At 37.6% G+C, this 19,580-nt stretch overlaps 2 protein-coding genes across 7 annotated transcripts in view; one reads left to right on the forward strand and one right to left on the reverse strand.

Moving 5' to 3' along the window:
• The window catches only part of LOC137646999 (lymphocyte cytosolic protein 2-like), a 428,100-nt gene extending 420,182 nt beyond the window's left edge, over nt 1-7,918 (forward strand). For all 5 annotated transcript variants that reach the window (XM_068380101.1, XM_068380100.1, XM_068380102.1 and 2 more), the window contains one exon: nt 7,531-7,918. In XM_068380101.1, coding sequence (XP_068236202.1) covers nt 7,531-7,680 — 150 coding nt within the window. In that variant the 3' untranslated portion in view covers nt 7,681-7,918. The remainder of the gene's footprint in view (nt 1-7,530) is intronic.
• A 3,083-nt stretch (nt 7,919-11,001) lies between these two features.
• Nucleotides 11,002-19,580, reverse strand: part of LOC137647000 (dual specificity protein phosphatase 23-like) — a 203,748-nt gene continuing 195,169 nt past the window's right edge. For both annotated transcript variants that reach the window (XM_068380107.1, XM_068380106.1), the window contains exon 4: nt 11,002-11,313. In XM_068380107.1, coding sequence (XP_068236208.1) covers nt 11,128-11,313 — 186 coding nt within the window. In that variant the 3' untranslated portion in view covers nt 11,002-11,127. The remainder of the gene's footprint in view (nt 11,314-19,580) is intronic.

Below are 19,580 nucleotides of genomic sequence, written 5' to 3' on the forward strand. Positions count from 1 at the left end.
CTATGCACTGGACACAGTAAGGCTACTGTACAGTATTGAGCTAAAGTAAATATTTACCGAGTCTTCGTCACCCCCTTGTTGTTCTGTATAACAAACAGTTGTTCATATCTAGTAATACTGTAACACTCGCTGATATTGTAGTGTATATTACTGTGATATATGTACAGTAATAACACTATAGTACAGCTTAACTGTACTGTAAATATTTGGTGTTTTCATTCAGACGTCTCACGTAGTCTACATATTTTCTTGAAGCATTACACAACTATGTGCCATCTCTTGCGCAGTACTGTATCCTTTATCTACATTGCAGTAACCTGGTAATTATATTTATTCCATGTTCTACTTTCATGGGGTAGAAAAATATAAGATAATTATAAAAGTATCGTCAGTAACATTACAGTATAATCATTGTATAAATGCATACAGCCACAATAACCAAGCCAGAAAAAAAAAAAAAAAAACTTGATTTTAATAATCGTATGATTTTATCTACAGTACTTACATAGTAGTTTTGAAGGATTAACGAGCACATTATATCTTTACAGTAAAAACATTCGTCGTTCATTAATGAAGTTGTAATCATTGCTGAAACTCGCAAATAGTTTCATTTTTATACTTTTCTTGAACACAAACACAGCTTATTCTATAAACTAAAAACAAATATCTTTGTAGTAATTTATTCTTTTAAAGAAACAAACAAAAACAGGGTCAGGGTCCTTCTCTTCTCTCTAAATAATTTCCTTAGCTTCATTTAGCACAACATAGCTAAAAACTATAAAATATCATGCATCCGCAACATGACAAACTATGGTTAACGTTATGCGATTCAACTCCCAGTACAAGAAAATGAAATATGAGAGAAGTTTTTCAAATAAAACTATTGAAATTAGTATGCTAATTGGAAAATGATAGATCAAGTAATAATAGTTTCTTTTAGTAAATATGAAATATCCTTCGGTACCACGCCTTAACCCTGGATAGGTACGCTCCTCGGACACCCCTTTAAGGGTATACTCGGACGCGAACGACCCCGACGCCAAAAAAAATTCTTGAAAAATCAGTTTTAGCAGTAACCTCCTTTTTTCTTTTGCCAAAAAAAACTTCAATGAATGCTTAAAACAACTGTAAAGACAAATACTACTCATCTGCAGAAAAACTATTTATTATAAATATTTTAAAAAATTAAGTAGAAAAAAAAAAGACCTGACATAAAAATTCATAAAAAAAAAGTTTATACATATATACACAATTCCTTTTAGGAATTGATTCTTGAATGTTTAGGACACATCTTGATGTATTTTGGATGAAGTCAGACCCATGGAGGTGAAGATCTGAAATGAGAAAAAAAGGGTAACTTTTTTTGGCCAAAAAAATTTGTCCAAATTTCATGAATTTTTTTGGGTACCCAAATGAAATAGGAAGTGGCTAATTTTTTTAGGGAATAAACATATGTTATCCTAAAATAGAAATATGTAAAAAAATCTTCATTATTTTGTAAATTACATTTATATCAGGGGCCATATCTAAAGGTAATTTTTTGAGTACTTAGAAATTTCGTAAAAAAATACATATATTTAATATATATGATATTTATGCAGGTAAAAATATACCAAAATATCACAAATTCTATAGGGAACAAGAATATATATAGATAGGGCAGCTTACGCTTCGGATATGTCCACAAAATGGCCGCCAACCACACTGACTCAGACTCCCTAATCTGCCACTTGAAATGTAGGAAGGGTATGTCAATTTCAAGGTGTTATTTACTAATCTAATTATTATTGGATATGCATAAAAATTGTATGGTGGGTTGCTGGATAATTGACGATTATTTTACGACTATAAAATTAAAATTCTGACCCAAAAAAATTTTTTTGAAGGGAAATAAAATCGAAAAAAAAAAAATGTAAAACAATATAATATTTTAGCTAAAAAAAATTGATGATATTCAATCAAAAAAAAAAGTAAACAAAATTTTCCGACAAATAAACATCTAGAGGAATCATTACTCTGTGATAGTTACTTAGTACGTAGTAATTTTGAAAGAATTGGGAAAAAAGGAAAAAATGGCAATCACCGGAAAATCGAACACATACCTATATATACGCCATATCTGGCTAAAAAAAAGATAGGCATGGGTAGCCAGATCATCTAGAAACACTTTCCAACACTATAAAAATATAAGTTTTGCGACACTACTTGCCAATTCCTTACGGTAACATGACTAAGCAAAAAAATGCAAAACAAATAAAAAGGGGCACTCGCGGAAAAATGGCTAACATTCTAATATACGGCATTTCAGAAAAAAAAAATTCAGCCACGTGCTAGGCAAACCATCAAGGCACATTTTCCGACAAATAAACATCTAAATGAATAATTACTCTGTGATAGTTCCTTAGTACGTAGTAATTTTGAAAGAAATGGGAAAAAACGAAAAAATGGCAATCACAGGAAAATCGAACACATACCTATATATACGCCATATCTGGCTAAAAAAAGAAGATAGGCATGGGTAGCCAGATCATCTAGAAACACTTTCCAACACTATAAAATTATAAGTTTTGCGACACTACTAGCCAATTCCTTACGGTAACATGACTAAGCAAAAAAATGCAAAACAAATAAAAAGGGGCACTCGTGGAAAAATGGCCATTCTAATATACGGCATTTCAGAAAAAAAAATTTCAGCCACGTGCTAGGCAAACCATCAAGGCACATTTTCCGACAAATAAACATATAAATGAAATATTACTCTGTGATAGTTCCTTAGTACGTAGTAATTTTGAAAGAAATGGGAAAAAACGAAAAAATGGCAATCACAGGAAAATCGAACACATACTTATATATACGCCATATCTGGCTAAAAAAAAATAGGCATGGGTAGCCAGATCATCTAGAAACACTTTCCAACACTATAAAAATATAAGTTTTGCGACACTACTTGCCAATTCCTTACGGTAACATGACTAAGCAAAAAAATGCAAAACAAATAAAAAGGGGCACTCGCGGAAAAATGCCCAACATTCTAATATACGGCATCTCAGATAAAAAAAAAGACATGCACGTGTTAGCCCAACCATCAAGGCACACTTTCTAACACATAAACATGAAAAAAAATCAATAATATACGGCAATTCCTTACTACATAGTAAATTTTTACAAATATTGAAAAAAAACAGAAATTGGCAACCGCAGTTAAATACCCAATATACCAATAACTACGTCGTATCTGACAAAAACAAAATCACGCATGCGTAGCCAGATCATCTAGACACACTTTCCAACACTAAAAAAGCAAAAGTTTTACGACACTATTTCGCAATATCTTACGGAAAAATGACTTGGCACAAAAATGAAAAAAAATGAAAAAGGGACACTCGCGGTAAAATGCCCGACATTCTAATATACGGCATCTCAGATAAAAAAAAAGACATGCACGTGTTAGCCCAACCATCAAGGCACACTTTCTAACACATAAACATGAAAAAAAAAATGAATAATATACGGCAATTCCTTACTACGTAGTAATTTTTACAAATATTGAAAAAAAACAGAAATTGGTAACCGCAGTTAAATACCCAATATACCAATAACTACGTCGTATCTGACAAAAACAAAGTCATGCATGGGTAGCCAGATCATCTAGACACACTTTCCAACACTAAACAAGCAAAAGTTTTACGACCCTATTTGGCAATATCTTACGGAAAAATGACTTGGCAAAAAAATGAAAAAAAATGAAAAAGGGGCACTCGCGGTAAAATGGTCCTCGTGGTGATGAACGACATTTTAACTAAAAAAAAAATCATGCACATGGTAGCCAAACAATCCACCAAGACTTTCCACAACTGATAACCTATACAAGTTGCACCATTCTACGACAATTTCATAATACGTAATAACTTTGATAATTATGCAAACTACCTTAGAAGGGTAAACTCGGTCGCGAACGACCCCGACGCGTCTCAGAAATCGGGGAAGGAGTACAGCTACAGCAATGCACATCTGGACACTACTAGAGCGTGTAGGGGAGACACCTCCTGCAGGTCGATCACCCACAAATTCAGTCACGGGGGTGAGTCACGTGAGAAAAACCTGTTTTTTTTTGACGCTCGGGGTCGCAAACGACCCATCGTACCTATCCAGGGTTAATAATAGGGAAATTATTTGATCCGAAAATTGAGGTTGGAGGACTATGCAGTCGGTCATTCAGCTGATTTGAATGTAAATGCACGAGATTACAATTTGCTATTTTTAATTATAAGTATGCTAGTAAAATGTGAATATTACATGCATTATTATTGGATACAGTAAAGTGAAACACCAGTTTAATCAAAATCCACTTTATTTCAAATATAGCTGTAATTTTTTACCACAGTTAATGGGTATACACTGTACAGAGAGAGCTAGGACTAGCTGGGTGGAGAGATAGGTAGTGGCATGCAACAATCGCAGTGTAAGGCTGCCCATTCACTAGCGACTTGATTGAGTAATCAGATTGTAGTGGGCGAGGCTTTGAAATTGTACTGGTGAGCACTCATGCTACGATCAGATCTTCAAAAACATGTCATTTCAGTCTCGGCAGTAGAGCAGTTAACACCTATGGCGGAACCGCTCCACGATAATGACCTTTATGCCATTGCTTTTGGGGCTTGTAAATATATAAGACTTAAGAAAAAGAGCAGACACAAAAAGAGATTTATCATGCACCATTATTACCTGACTTAAATGGACATGACACCAGAGAAAGTTCGAGAAATGTTTATGAATTATTTCAATGGTTAAGGTGCAGTACACTGGCAATTAGAGGGGGTTAGAAATACTTTTGGTATCTGAACATTATAATGATTGCTGTTTTACGGTTATGGATGTTAAATATTTCAAAATAACTTTGTGCATATATGTTGCCTTAAAAAATTTTAGTTTCATTTATATACGGAATTATATATTACATGGTTCAAGTTAACATGTTCCTTTCATGAAATACAATAATGCAATGTATATTTCTTTCCCTAACCTCTTGCACATTAGACAGAAGGACGTGGTGTTTCTGATGCTTTTAAAAATGGTAGATCATAATACCATAGAGATGGTTCATACACCTCATCAGTTCCTGAACCCAATTTCTTGGAGGCTTCAACCTTTTTTAGTTCCTTTCGAAACACAGTGCACATATTGTTGAGTTTTTATTCACCATGTCTTTATTTGCTTTTGAACACTTTTCTTTAATTTTTTCTATCAGAACTTCGTAAGCCTTGTTTCTAACGTTTCTATCTGAATAAATTTTGCTTTTTACATGCCATAGGCATGGATGACACATATGAATCTCAATAAATTCGTCCCAAAAAACTTTAGCCACCCAAATCTCAGACATTATGTGTCTGGTAAAGAGACTGCAAACAAGCAGTTTCAGTCTGGGCAAATTACATCCGTCTGTAAATGACCTCCGTTAGATCTGAACGAACAATCGATTGTAGCTATTAGACCTCTCAATCTGATTGGAGGATCAAGTTGAACACTCACACAACAATGTGCTGAAACTCCACCCACTTTGATCTACTCTCACAGATTCAGTCACTAGTGAATGGGCAGCCTAAAGGAGCATGGGTTCTTAGTCGCGTAAAACCGAAATAGCAAAGAAAGAACCTGCGAAAAAGGAGGGCTGACTATCGTAGCCAAGAGATTCATTTTGAATGATTTTGAACTTTTCTTCTCCAACATCTCGTCCACCTCTGCTCACCAGGTCAGGGTTTTTTTTTTTAGATGTTTGGTGCTCCATCGGGAAATAAATTAGAACAGGAGAAGGGGGCTGGTGGTCATGGCAGGGTAGCAAGTAATCGTCTTGAAGAACACTCAAAACCCAAGACTCGACCTCGTGTGTCTGCTGTGTTGCTCAGTGGTGAGACAAACAACCCCCTACTCTCAGAAGCAGGAGAGCGGGTACACCTATCTCAGCATTTCCCTCTTCCCACCTCCACCTTCTTGAAAAGAGTGGGATGGGGTAGTCAAAAAATGAGTGAGATGGGGTGGTCAAAAAGACTGCTTACATAATTGCTTTCCATAAGGAAGTTCGGAACAGGGTTCCCGAGCTCTATGAAGAGGTTGCGGGAGGTATGGAACGCGGTCGCTGAGTGGGTGCAGGCCCCTTCCTTGATCACGAACCTGGTGGAACCTGAAGGTTTACTCTTTTTCCTTTTTGAATGTTCAGAGCCCTATAAGGCAACACCTCAGTAGATGAGAAAGTTCTGCAAAGCTGTCCTCCATGAATCCACCACTGCCAGCACTCTATTCTCTGGCAAATGAGACATGGCATCCTGCACTGACGAGTTGTGTTAGAGACTCGTCAGTGCAGGAGTGCAGGCAGTATTGGATTCATGGAGGACAGCTTTGCAGGACTCCCCGATCTACTGAGCTCTTGTCTTAAAGGCCTCGACTCAACTGTTCAAAGAGGAAAGCATCCAAATACAACCATTCCCTCCTAACGACAGAACCAGGAAAATAACTGGGGCTGACAAAGGCCTGGGCAGGCCGAAGGCAATGGGGGAATACCTTCTTGTATGGACCCAAATGCACTCGGCGAGGCACACTGTACGATAATTATCCACATTCTTTATCTACCAAAACACGGATGGGTTTCAGGGGAGCCCAAGACTTCCTTAGGTCAAACGTGTCGTCGATAGTCTGCGCAGTCGCTGGAGAAGGGTTCTCAGCCTCCAAAGGAGAGCGACAAACACTATTGGTTCCTGGCACACTAACAAAGCCAGAAAACCTGACCTATGTCGATCTGCGTTCTCCTGACCCTTGCAGCATAATCCCCAGGGACCGATCCAGGGGCAGCAACGGCAGTCTCATCCCCTAAGGATATAGTAGTTAATTTTCAACAAATGCCATGCTCATTTCTTCCCCTTCAAGGCAGGCCACATACCTGCCACTGCACAGCAGGCCACGATCGACACTCGAAACACGGGGATGCCTACGAACAGACATGCCCCTCTACATGAAGCTTAAAGGGTGTGTGGATCACAGCTAGCTTTGACATGAAGTGGTTGAGGTATCCGCTATACCCTTGGCAAGGAGGTATCCGCCATACCCTTGGCAATGTTATTTCCATTCCATTTCTAACAACACACACTGCAAAAGAGAGAAAGAATGAACAGTTTTTGTTACGAGCTGTTTTGTATTTTTGTACTCAACAGTGGCAGAAGACAAAGCGAGTCTCCTCTGACTGGAGATGGGTAGAGCTTCTCGCTCCACACCTTCACCAGTCGGATAAATTGTCACATTCCAATTCCAACGACAGTTTCCAGCTTGTGTAATATAATCATCTTAATTAAAGGACGAGGGTTTTTATGCCGCACAGGAACAATTATTAGTTATATGATTTTTTGTTTCATCTTCAAAACTTGTTATAGTTATCATTTTTACACACTTGCAGTATAGGATTTTAGGTAATTATTTTATTATGATGTAAATTTCAATGATGTTTTAAATGAGATGTGTAAATTACCATTGTTTTTTTTCCAGACATTCAAATCTATTGATGAATTAGTATCTACTTACTCAAAAGAACCCATCAAACTCCAAAATGGTGACCGAGTTAGGCTCAAAGGTTCGCCTGCTAAAGAAGATCACATATATGTTAGAATGCCTATTCCTGTCCAAAATAATTATTAGTGAAAATTCCCTTCATGTTTTTTACTTTTTATTAAATTTTACATTTTACCTAACATGTAAAAGTAACTTTTTAATTGTTATAATCAGTGCTTTTGAAAATAGATCATATAATGTTATAATTATCTTAGCATTGTTTGAAATTGCATGTTGACATTATGTAGGTCATGTTACAAAGTTACATGTTATTTGAAGTATTAAAATATGTAACATGGCACTCATTAAAATATTTACCCATGAATTGTGTTTTTCTGGACCTACTAATATATGTACAGTATTATTATTTTATTAATTTTGAGTTAAAACTTAGGAGCTGTTGGCAGCAGCCAATAATTACCGGCAGGTAGAAAGAAAGATCCGCCCCTTATCAGTATATTGAACAGACATTATGCATTTGTGACTCAGTGGAAGTGATGATGGGAAGTTATAGGACTCATGTTTGTATAGTTCGGGGAAGTACAAAAATACTAGGAAAAATCAGATTTGTTCTTTCATGATTGGAAACCTTCATCCTATAATATGGGATTCCTCTTTAGGTGGGTGGAAGTCTCCATCACCAAACTGGTTGCCTGAAAGCCTGGGATTGAAGAATAGCATACTATATACAAGTCCATATTGCCAAACTGATTGGCTAAAGCTTGGTATTAAAGAGTTGCATCTAATACCCCTTGCAAACCCGGATTGAGAGGAAGTCCTTATCACTAAACTGGTAGGCTAAAAGCCTGGGATTGAAGAAAAGCACTGTATACACCTTACAAACCAGGAGTGAGAGGAAGTTCATTTCACCAAACTGGTCAGCTTAAAGCCTGGGATTGAAGAATAGCATCTTATATACCTTGCCAACCAGATTGAAAGGAAGTCCTTATCACCAAACTGGTTGGCTAAAAGCCTGGGATCAAAGAATAGCATCCTATATACCTTGCAAACCAAGACCGAGAGGTAGTCCTTATCAACAAACTGGTTGGCCAAAAGCCTGGGATGGAAGAATAGCATCCTATACACCTCGCAAACCAGGATTGAGAGGAAGTCCCTATAACCAAACTGGTTGGACAAAAGCCTGGGATTGAAGAAAAGCATCCTATACATCTCACAAACTAGGTTTGAGAAGAAGTCTCTATCACCAAACTCATTGGCTAAAAGCCTGATATTGAAGAATTGCACATTGTATCCTATACACCTTGCAAACCAGGATTGAGGGGAAGTCCTTATCACCAAACTGGGTGGCAAAAAGCCTGGGATTGAAGAATATCATCCTATATATCTCGCAAACCAGGATTGAGGGGAAGTCCTTATCACCAAACTGGTTGGCTAAAAGCCTGGGATTGAAAAATAGCATCTATACACCTCACAAACCAGGACTGAGAGAAGTCCCTATAACCAAACTAATTGGCTAAAAGCCTGAGATTGAAGAAAAGCATCCTAAACACCTGATAAACCAGTATTAAGAGGAAGTCCCTATCAACAAACTGGTTGGTCAAAACCCTAGGATTGAAGAATAGCATCCTATACACTTCAAAAACAAGGATTGAGAGGAAGTCCCTATCACCAAACTGGTGGGCTAAAAGTCTGTGACTCAAGAATAGCATCTTATAAACCATGCAAAGTAAGGCTGAGAGGAAGTCCCTATCACCAAACTGGTTGGCTAAAAGCCTGGGATTGAAGAATAGCATCCTATATACCTTGCCAACCAGATTGAGAGAAAGTCCTTATCACCAAACTGGTTGGCTAAAATTGCGGGATTAAAGAATAGCATCTATACACCTCACTACCAGGATTAAGAAGTCCCTAACACCAAACTGTTTGGCTAAAAGCCTGGGGTTGAAGAATAGCACCGTATACACCTCACAAACCAAGATTGCTCTCGAAGTCCCTATCACCTAACTGGTTGGCTAAAAGCCTCGGATTGAAGAATAGCATCTATACACCTCGCTAACCAGGATTGAGAGGAAGTCCCTATCACCAAACTGATTGACTAAATGCCTGAGATTGAAGAATTGCATCCTATACACCTCCCAAACTAGGATTGAGAGGAAGTCCCTATCACCAAACTGGTTGGGTAAAAGCCTGGTATTGGAGAATAGCACCTATACACCATGCAAACCAGGATTGATTAGTTGCTATAACCAGAACTGGTTGGCTAGAAGCCTGGGATTGAGAAATAGCATCTGTACACCTCACAAACCAGGAATGAGAGGAAGTCCCTATAACCTAAAATAATTGGCTAAAAGCCAGAGATTGAAGAATAGCATCCTATAGACCTCGCAAACTAAGATTGAGAGGAAGTCCTTATCACCAAATTGGTTGGCTAAAAGCCTGGGATTGAAGAATAGCTTTCTATACACTTTACAAACTAGGACTGAGAGGAGGCCCCAATCACCAAACTGGTTGGCTTAAAGCCTGGGATTGAAGAATAGCCGCCTATACACCTCACAAACTAGGATTGAGAGGAACTCCCTATCACTAAACTGGTTGGCTAAACGCCTGAGATTGAAGAAGAGCATCTATGCACCTCGCAAACCAGCATTGAGCGGAAGTCCCTATTACCAAACTGATTGGCTAAAAGCCTGGGATTGAAGAATAGCCGCCTATACACCTCGCAAACCAGGATCAGAGGAAGTCCCTATCACCAAACTGATTGGCTAAAGACCCAGTATTGAAGAATAGCATCCTATACACCTCACTACCATGATTAAGTAGTATACCTATCATCAAACTGGTTGGCTAAAAGCCTGGGGTTAAAAAATAGCATCCTATACACCTCGCAAACTAGGATTGCTCTCAAAGTCCCTATCACCTAACTGGTTGGGTAACAGCAATAGCATTCAGCTGAAGGCAACTCCAGTACAAGACAGTTGACAAATAGCATGTACTGATGTCTGTCCCCTTCGACTTTTTGTATGCATCTTTTCCTTCACTCCCCTGCAAGCTAGAGGATACTTTATAAGGAAGGAAGATAAAGGCGAGGCCTCTACACCTACCTTTAAGTGTGTACATTCAATTTTGTGAGAGGATGAGTTACCCTGTGTGTAAGCACATATATACAAGTAGCCTGCGTGTGAACACACATACAAGTAGCCTGCGTGTGAGTACATACCGTACACTGAAGCTTTATGTATGAAAATAATATTGAAAGGAGCTGAGTCGTGCATCTTGAATAGAAACATTTCTAAGTTTGGATGATCCTGTAAACAAAAGTAGTTAGTCGGATATTAAACACCTGAAAAGGACTGTTTTTTTGCCTTTACAAAAGAGGCAGGCAGACTCAATGATCTTGAAATCTCTCCACATTCCTTTTATAACACTCGAGGCAGTTAAAGTAAATGCCAAATTTAAAGATTCTTTATTCCGTATCATAAATCTGATAAACCTGTTCTAATTTCTAAACTCAACAATAAATTCTATAGACATAAAAATGAGCATAAATAATATCTATTATGTAAAAAAATAATTCTATCTAATATATTTCTCAAAATTCTTCACTGCTTTTTCTTGTGATCTTGTTTCTATGCTCCACGGTCTCATCAGTCTTATATTCCGTATTGCTTGCACAGCAGTCTCGTTGTAATGCTTCACAAAATAACAGGCCAACATCACTCCAGTGCGACCAAGCCCCATTCTACAGTGAACACAAACTGGCTGGAAAAAAAAAAAAAGTTATTGCCAGTAATACTTTGGGGGTAAAGGTATGATGAATGATAACTTGAAAGTTAAAAACCTTTAAATTGGACTTGTCATAATTGACCTACACCAAACTATCAAAGAATACAAAATTAAATATCTAAGCACATATCATACATACATATACCAAGGCACTTCCCCCAATTTTTGGGGGTAGCCGACATCAAACAAATGAAACAGAAAAGGGGACCTCTCCTCTCTACGTTCCTCCCAGCCTGACAAGGAACTCAACCGAGTTCGGCTGGTACTGAGGGGTGCCACAGCCCACCCTCCCCCGTTATCCACCACAGATGAAGCTTCATAACACTGAATCCCCTACTGCTGCTACCTCCGTGGTCATCCAAGGCACCGGAGGAAGCAGCAGGGCCTACCAGAACTGCGTCACAATCACTCGCCATTCATTCCTATTTCTACCACGCTCTCTTGCCTCTCTCATATCTATCCTCCTATCACTCAGAGCTTCCTTCACTCCATCCATCCACCCAAACCTTGGCCTTCCTCTTGTACTTCTCCCATCAACTCTTGTATTCATCACCTTCTTTAGCAGACAGCCATTTTCCATTCTCTCAACATGGCCAAACCATCTGAACATATTCATATCCATTCTAGCTGCTTTCTTACATCCATTCTCATCCTCACTACTTCACTCCTAACCCTATTTACTCGAGATACACCAGCTATATAGTAAGGCGAGGCAATTTTGCACACCTTTTTAGAAACTTTTGTACAAAATCTGTATTAATAATTTATGACCAAAAATCAAACATGTTTTCAAAATAGGGAGGTCTCATCTATAAAAATAGTTTGTCTCATAATCATCATAGAATTAGAAATTCCTATATCTCATCAATAAAAAAAAATATCTTAGAGGCGAGGCAATTTTGGACAGCGAGGCACTTATGGACACGTCTGTATCTCCGTTAAGCAGCAACGCTCAATTTCCAAATTATCACAATTTGTGGTCACTATCAATATCAATATACTATAAAAAATTATGGACTTACATAAATTTTTGTGTCCGTAATCCAAGATTGTCCAATTTTGCCTCGCCAAGAAAAAAGTGAGAAAGCTGCCTGTCCAATTTTGCCTCACCATAGCTTTGAAAACTGTCCAATTTTGCCTTACTCTATGAATATATAAATTAAACTTTGTATTCGAGCACGCAAATATACTTTTATGTGTAAATCTACATATATGTTATCATAAGCATATAAAATAAGACATTTCGAGTGCAGTATGGGGGGGGGTGTGTCTGCTCAGGGTGACACCCTGAAGTTACATCTACAAAAAGTTTGTCTTTCTAGCTTGAGGGATATATGATATGATTTTCAAAAAGTTATTTAATACTGGGGACAGACTCAAAGGTGTTGACACTCGGGGGTGGAACCTTCAAAAAGATCGACCAAATCATGGTGACATCCTCGAGAGGGGTGTCACCCCAAATGCTAAAAATAATAAAAAAAAAAAAATCTTTCTTGTATATACATTGTTCCTAGAATAATTCACAAATCCAAATGAAAATTTCAGGTATTAGGGAAAATATGTTTTCCCTTTTCTGCTAATTTCCATGTTGATAACTGCAATAGAAAAGATGCAGCTGGCGTGTTGCCTTTTCGATATAGTATTCAATGCAGCAACATTAGAGTAAACAGCATGATAGTGAGAGATATCAACGACAGACAAAGCTGATCCCATAAACAATATTCGTCCTAAGTTGTACATATCCAGTTTATTCTTATTATTTTTACCTCATATTATGAACGAGCCATCAAAGAGACACTTTTACCTACAAAAGATAATCTTACAGAAAAAGCAACCAAGAATGATAAAAACAAAACAAGAATAAGAAAGTCATTAGTAACAGAAAGGGAGGCAATCGAAGATTTAAGAAAAAGAGATGAAATGAAGATCAATAAAGGGAAAACCCTGAAGAAAGGCATTGAGAGAAATAAAAACAAAACAAATAATGGTAATACAAAGCAACCAAATATTTCTCAATTTCTAAGAAAAATATGTGCAAACGCTAAAGTGAATATAAAAAAATCTAAATTGACCGAGGTAATTAATAGTGATTATTCAAACTACTTGGATAGTCCTGATAGCGAATCAAAAGGAATTTAATTAATTTTGGGAGAGCGTTTCACCTCCATATAAAGAAGCCTCAGTTGTAGGAAAATGGTATGTGGTAATTTATAAAGATAAGGAGCATCCATTATTTTGCATTGGTATAGCAACAAAATGGTTTTTAGCGGAAGAGGGAGGCAAAGTGACTCACTTTGAGTTAAATAGCTTGAAACCACATATCATCATCTCCTCCTACGCCTATTGACGCAAAGGACCTCGGTTAGATTGCCATTCGTCTCTATCTTGAGCTTTTAAATCAATGCTTCTCCATTCAACATCTATTTCGCGCTTCATAGTCCTCAGCCATATAGGCCTGGGTCTTCCAACTCTTCTAGGGCCTTGCGGAGCCTGGTTGAAAGTTTGGTGAACTAATCTCTTGGAGAGAGCGAAGAACATGTCTAAACCATCTCTATCTACCCCTCACCATGATCTCATCCACATATGGCACTTGAGTGATCTCTCTTATAGTTTCATTTCTAATCCTGTCCTGCCATTTAACTCCCAATATTCTTCTGAGGGCTTTGTTTTCAAATCTATAAAATCTGTTGGATATTGTTTCATTGTTATACCACGACTCATATCCACACAGTAACACCGATCTCACTAAACTGATATATAGCTAGACTTTTATATGTAATTTGAGGCGAGTTGATTTCCAGATATTACTTAACCTAGCCATTGTCTCACTTGTTTTTTTGAATCTTTCATTGAACTCAAAATCTTAATCCCTGTAGTAGATATCATAGTTCATGAATATTTAAATGGTTCCACCTCATAAGACCTTTTTCCTTCCAAAGATATTTCCTCTTCCATTGCATGTTTCAATCTCCTCATTTCTGTCTTTCTTCTATTTATCTTGACCTGTGGTTTTCTGCTAATAAGGACAGCATCATCAGCATACTCTAGGTCAGCTAATATCCTGTTACCAATCCAGTCCAATCCTTTTCCAGCATCACCAACTCTGCTATGCATTACAAAATGCATGAGGATGATAAACAACAGTATTTTCATGACAACTGACGTAAGGGTGATACCTCTGTAAATATTGCAATCAGTCAGATCTCCTATTTACCGTTTTCACCAACACTCCTAGCTCCCATTCATCAGGCTTTGCCTCTTCACGCCACATTCTACAAAATAATCTTGTAAGTAATCTGGGAGTCACATCATTTTCGGCCAATATTATCTCAGCAGTTATTCCATCATAACTAGAGGCATCCCATCTCTTCGAGTTTTTTTAAAAGATAGCTTCGACTTCAAACACACTGAATTCATTGAAGGGCACATCAAGGTATTCCTCAGCTTCAGGTATATCAATCAAATTAATCCCTTTATATCTCCTATTCATGACCCCACTAAAGTGTTCCATCCAACGTTGCCTTTCTTCATCTTCTGTTGTTATAACAGCTCCATCTCTCTTTTTGATGGGTATATGCTTCTTCTTCTTTGCTCCCGTAGAGATTTCTATAATAATTCTATGTACAATTCTTATACCATAGCCACTCCCTGAATCCATAGCTTTGTCAGACTCATCTGCTTTCCTGTCTAAATATTCTCGCCAGTCATTTCTGGCTTTTCTTTTGACCTCACTATCAATACTGGAATGCTTAGCATGCTCTACCTTGCAATTTTCATTACTTCCTCAAAAACTTCCAACAATCAACTTCTATCTTTGTCTCCTTTTTATAGTATCCCAAGTATCATTCGTTTATTGTTTGCTATTTGTCTCCTAAAGTCTCTAAGACTGCAAATCGATTCTTACATTCAATTACAAAGATTTCTCTGCTCATCCTCTAAAAGCTAGTTGTATCAAACCTAGATATTTTATCTACATTTCTGTTGGGTGCATTCGGTTTTAATTTCAGTGTAGCAGCTAGCAGTCATTACCAATATTTGCACCTCTATAGCTTCTTATACTTCTCAGAGTCCTCCTCCTCTCTTTATCAATGGCTATGTGATCTATTTGATTTTTGTATTTGCCACATGATGAAGCCCATGTATATTTGTGGATGCCCTTGTGCTGGAAAAGAACAAAAACTTATAAAATCTGCCCCATTTTAATTTGCAACTTCGCCAAGACCCTCAACACCCATCACATTCTCTATACCTTGATTATTCCTTGCAACTTCAAGCATTGAAGTCACCAATCACAATTTTCGTATCTCTAGATCTCTGGGATCTCATCTGTTACACACTGCAATTCCTTATAGTATTCATCTTTCCTGTCTTCAGGGGAATCATTTGTTGGTGCATAGTTAACTTAGTACTCATATTGCAGTGCTTTGATTTAAACTTTGCAAGTGACCATCTGCTATATACAGCTCTTCATTCCATTAATGACTTTTCTGCTCTTGGTGTCGTCATTCCTACCCCTTCTTTTCCAACTCCATCTGTTCTTCCTGAGTAGATACTGTAGATATGTATTGCCTTGGTGTGAGTTCTTTACCGATCCTTTTACAAAATGTTTCACTTAGGGCTAAGATTTCCAAACTGTAATTCATAAATTCATTCTCTACTTGCTGTAACTTCCAAATCTGATTCATGTTTCTAACATTCCAATTACCAATTTTCAATTTTTCTTTTGTATTTATTAACCGGAAGATTCTTAGCACCATGCAACGCCCGGGACGGGGGGCCATTCTTTCATTTTCGCTTTTCAAAGAAAGATTAAATCCATAGAGGATTCGTTGGTTAGAGTCATCAAAGGACAGCCAGTTCCTTGTGATGCACAGTGCCTAACTAAGGCAAGTGACCCCTGCCGGTCCATACTAACTCCACTAAGATCATCCGCCAGGCATCAGGGGTAGAGGAGTATCCAGAGCACCAAACGGATACATACCTTTTTCAAATCACAGATGTAATTAAAAGTCCTTTATTTATGAAACCCAGGCCTTAACGAAAATGGTTAGTGCCATCTATAAAAGAACAGAAGCAGTTTTTTGAGCATTCAGTTGAAGTAAATAGACAAGACTTATATTCAGGCATTTATTTTGTTACGTATATGGCTATAATATATATTGAATTGTTCACTTTTATTTCAGGTTTTGTATTGTACATATTTTTTTATTAGCAATAGGTTTTATTATCATCATCTTTGAAAAGAAAACCTTTTTCTTTTTCCGTTTTTTACAAATCAATATTTTTTCTCTTGAAGTATATGATAAAAAATATTTTCAAATAACTATCATTTTTGGTTAAAATTATTAAGAAAATATATAGATACATATAAGAATAATATAAAAGATAAGAAAATTACAAAATGTATTACTTAACCCTTTTACCCCCAAAGGACGTACTGGTACGTTTCACAAAAGCCATCCCTTTACCCCCATGGACGTACCGGTACGTCCTTGCAAAAAAATGCTATAAAAATTTTTTTTTCAGATTTTTGATAAATTTTTTAGAAAATTCAGGCATTTTCCAAGAGAATGAGACCAACCTGACCTCTCTATGACAAAAATTAAGGCTGTTAGAGCAATTTAAAAAATATATACTGCAAAATGTGCTGGGAAAAAAATAACCCCTTGGGGGTTAAGGGTTGGAAATTTCCAAAGAGCCTGGGGGTAAAAGGGTTAATAACTTAACATCATGAACTAGTTTTTTCATTTAAGTGTCCAAAATTGCCTCACCATTTTTCGAGGCGAGGCAAAATTGGACACTAGATATTCCAGATTTTTTCATCAATTTTTTATTTAAAACCTTCCTTTAGTATCATCTACTAATCTTTTTTTAGAAAAAATAATTTCTAGTATTATTTTTGAGAAGCCCTAAAATGAAGGCGAGGCAATTATTGGACACCCATATTCAACAATTTTTCTAGTGGTATTTAATACTTTTACAAAACCAAACGTACTAATATTTATAAAGTAGAAGGTTGGGGAATTTCTAACAGCATTATAGTTTTTGAAAATTATAAATAGTTTTAGATATTGCATCTGTCCAATTTTTTGCCTCGCTTGTCCAAAATTGCCTTACCCTACTATACTCCTTAGACATTTCATCTCAAACACATTCAATTTCTGTCTCTCCGTCACTTTCATTCCCCTCAACTCCGATCCATACATCACAGTTGGTACAATCACTTTCTCATACAGAACTTTCTTTACATTCATGCCCAACCCTCTATTTTTTACTACTTCCTTGAATGCCCCAACACTTTGCATCCTTCATTCACTCTCTGACATACATCTGCTTCCACTCCACCATTTGCTGCAACAACAGACCCCAAGTATTTAAACTGATCCACCTCTTCAAGCAACTCTCCATTCAACATGACATTCAACCTTGCACCACCTTCCCTTCTCGTACATCTCATAACCTTACTCTTACCCACATTAACTCTCAACTTCCTTCTCTCACACACCCTTCCAAATTCTGTCACTAATCGGCCAAGCTTCTCTTCTGTGTCTGCAACCAGTACAGTATCATCCGCAAACAACAACTGATTTCCCTCCCATTCATGGTCATTCTCGTCTACCAGTTTTAATCCTCGTCCAAGCACTCGAGCATTCACCTCTCTCACCACTCCATCAACATACAAGTTTAACAACCACGACGGCATCACACATCCCTGTCTCAGCCCCACTCTCACCGGAAACCAATCGCTCACTTCATTTCCTATCCTAACACATGCTTTACTACCTTTGTAGAAACTTTTCACTGCTTGCAACAACCTTCCACCAACTCCATATAACCTCACCACATTCCACATTGCTACCCTATCAACTCTATCATACGCTTTCTCCAGACCCATAAACGCAACATACACCTCCTTACCTTTTGCTAAATATTTCTCGCATATCTGCCTAACTGTAAAAATCTGATTCATACGAGCCCTACCTCTTCTAAAACCGCCCTGTACTTCTAAGATTGCATTCTCTATTTTATCCTTAATCCTATCAATCATTACTCTACCATACACTTTTCCCACCACACTCGACAAACTAATACCCCTTGAATTACAACACTCCTGCATATCTCGCTTACCCTTATATAGTGGTACAATAGACGCACAAACCCAATCTACTGGTACCATTGACAACATAAACACATATTAAACAATCTCACCAACCATTCAAGTACAGTCACACCCCCTTCCTTCAACATCTCAGCTCTCACACCATCCATACCAGATGCTTTTCCTACTAAAGTTTCATCTAGTGCTCTCCTCACTTCCTCTCTTGTAATCTCTCTTATTCTTATCTCCCATCACCGGCACCTCAACACCTGCAACAGCAATTGTATCTGCCTCCCTATTATGCTCAACATTCAGTAAACTTTCAAAATATTCCACCCACCTTTTCCTGGCCTCCTCTCCTTTTAACAACCTTCCATTTCCATCTTTCACTGTCTTTTCAATTCTTGAACCAGCCTTCCTTACTCTCTCTCTTCACTTCTTTCCAAAACTACTTTTTATTCGCTTCATATGAATGACCCAATCCCTGACCCCACCTCAGGTCAGCTGCCCTCTTTGCCTCACTTACCTAGCACTTCACTTCCACATTTTTCTCTCTCTATCTTTCATACTTCTCTAAACTATTACTCTGCAGCCATTCTTCAAAAGAAAATTCATTACTTTAGTACTTGCTCACATTCATTGTTTCTATATATGCCGAGATGCAGGTTTGATCAACAATAATAGTGTATTTATATATATATATATATATATATATATATATATATATATATATATATATACATACATATACATACACAGTAGACCCCCGCATACAGCGTCCCCAGCTTACGTTTTTTTCAAGTTACGGTGTGGAATACGATTTTTTTTCGTCCCCTCGTTACGACATTTTCCCCACCTTACGGCATCAAATTCCAAAACCCAAACTTGGCGGTTTCTACGCATACGACTGTGCGAGTCACTAGCTTACCACCACGCTCATACATCACTGCATATGTCACTAAGAAGCTGGTCTGCTATTGGTCGAGGTCACTAAGATGCCGATACGCTATTGGCCGAAAATCCTCCCGCAATGCCTGAGAGAGATTCTGCCTCTCTCTCTCTTTGTCATACGCGCGCTCAGTTCAGAATCTCGCGTGCGTTTCGTAAACACTTGATCTCGTGTGAGTGCTTGCGATATCGTATT

Source organism: Palaemon carinicauda, chromosome 9 (genome assembly GCF_036898095.1).
Source record: "Palaemon carinicauda isolate YSFRI2023 chromosome 9, ASM3689809v2, whole genome shotgun sequence".
In the NCBI taxonomy this organism is placed as follows: Eukaryota; Metazoa; Arthropoda; class Malacostraca; order Decapoda; family Palaemonidae; genus Palaemon; species Palaemon carinicauda.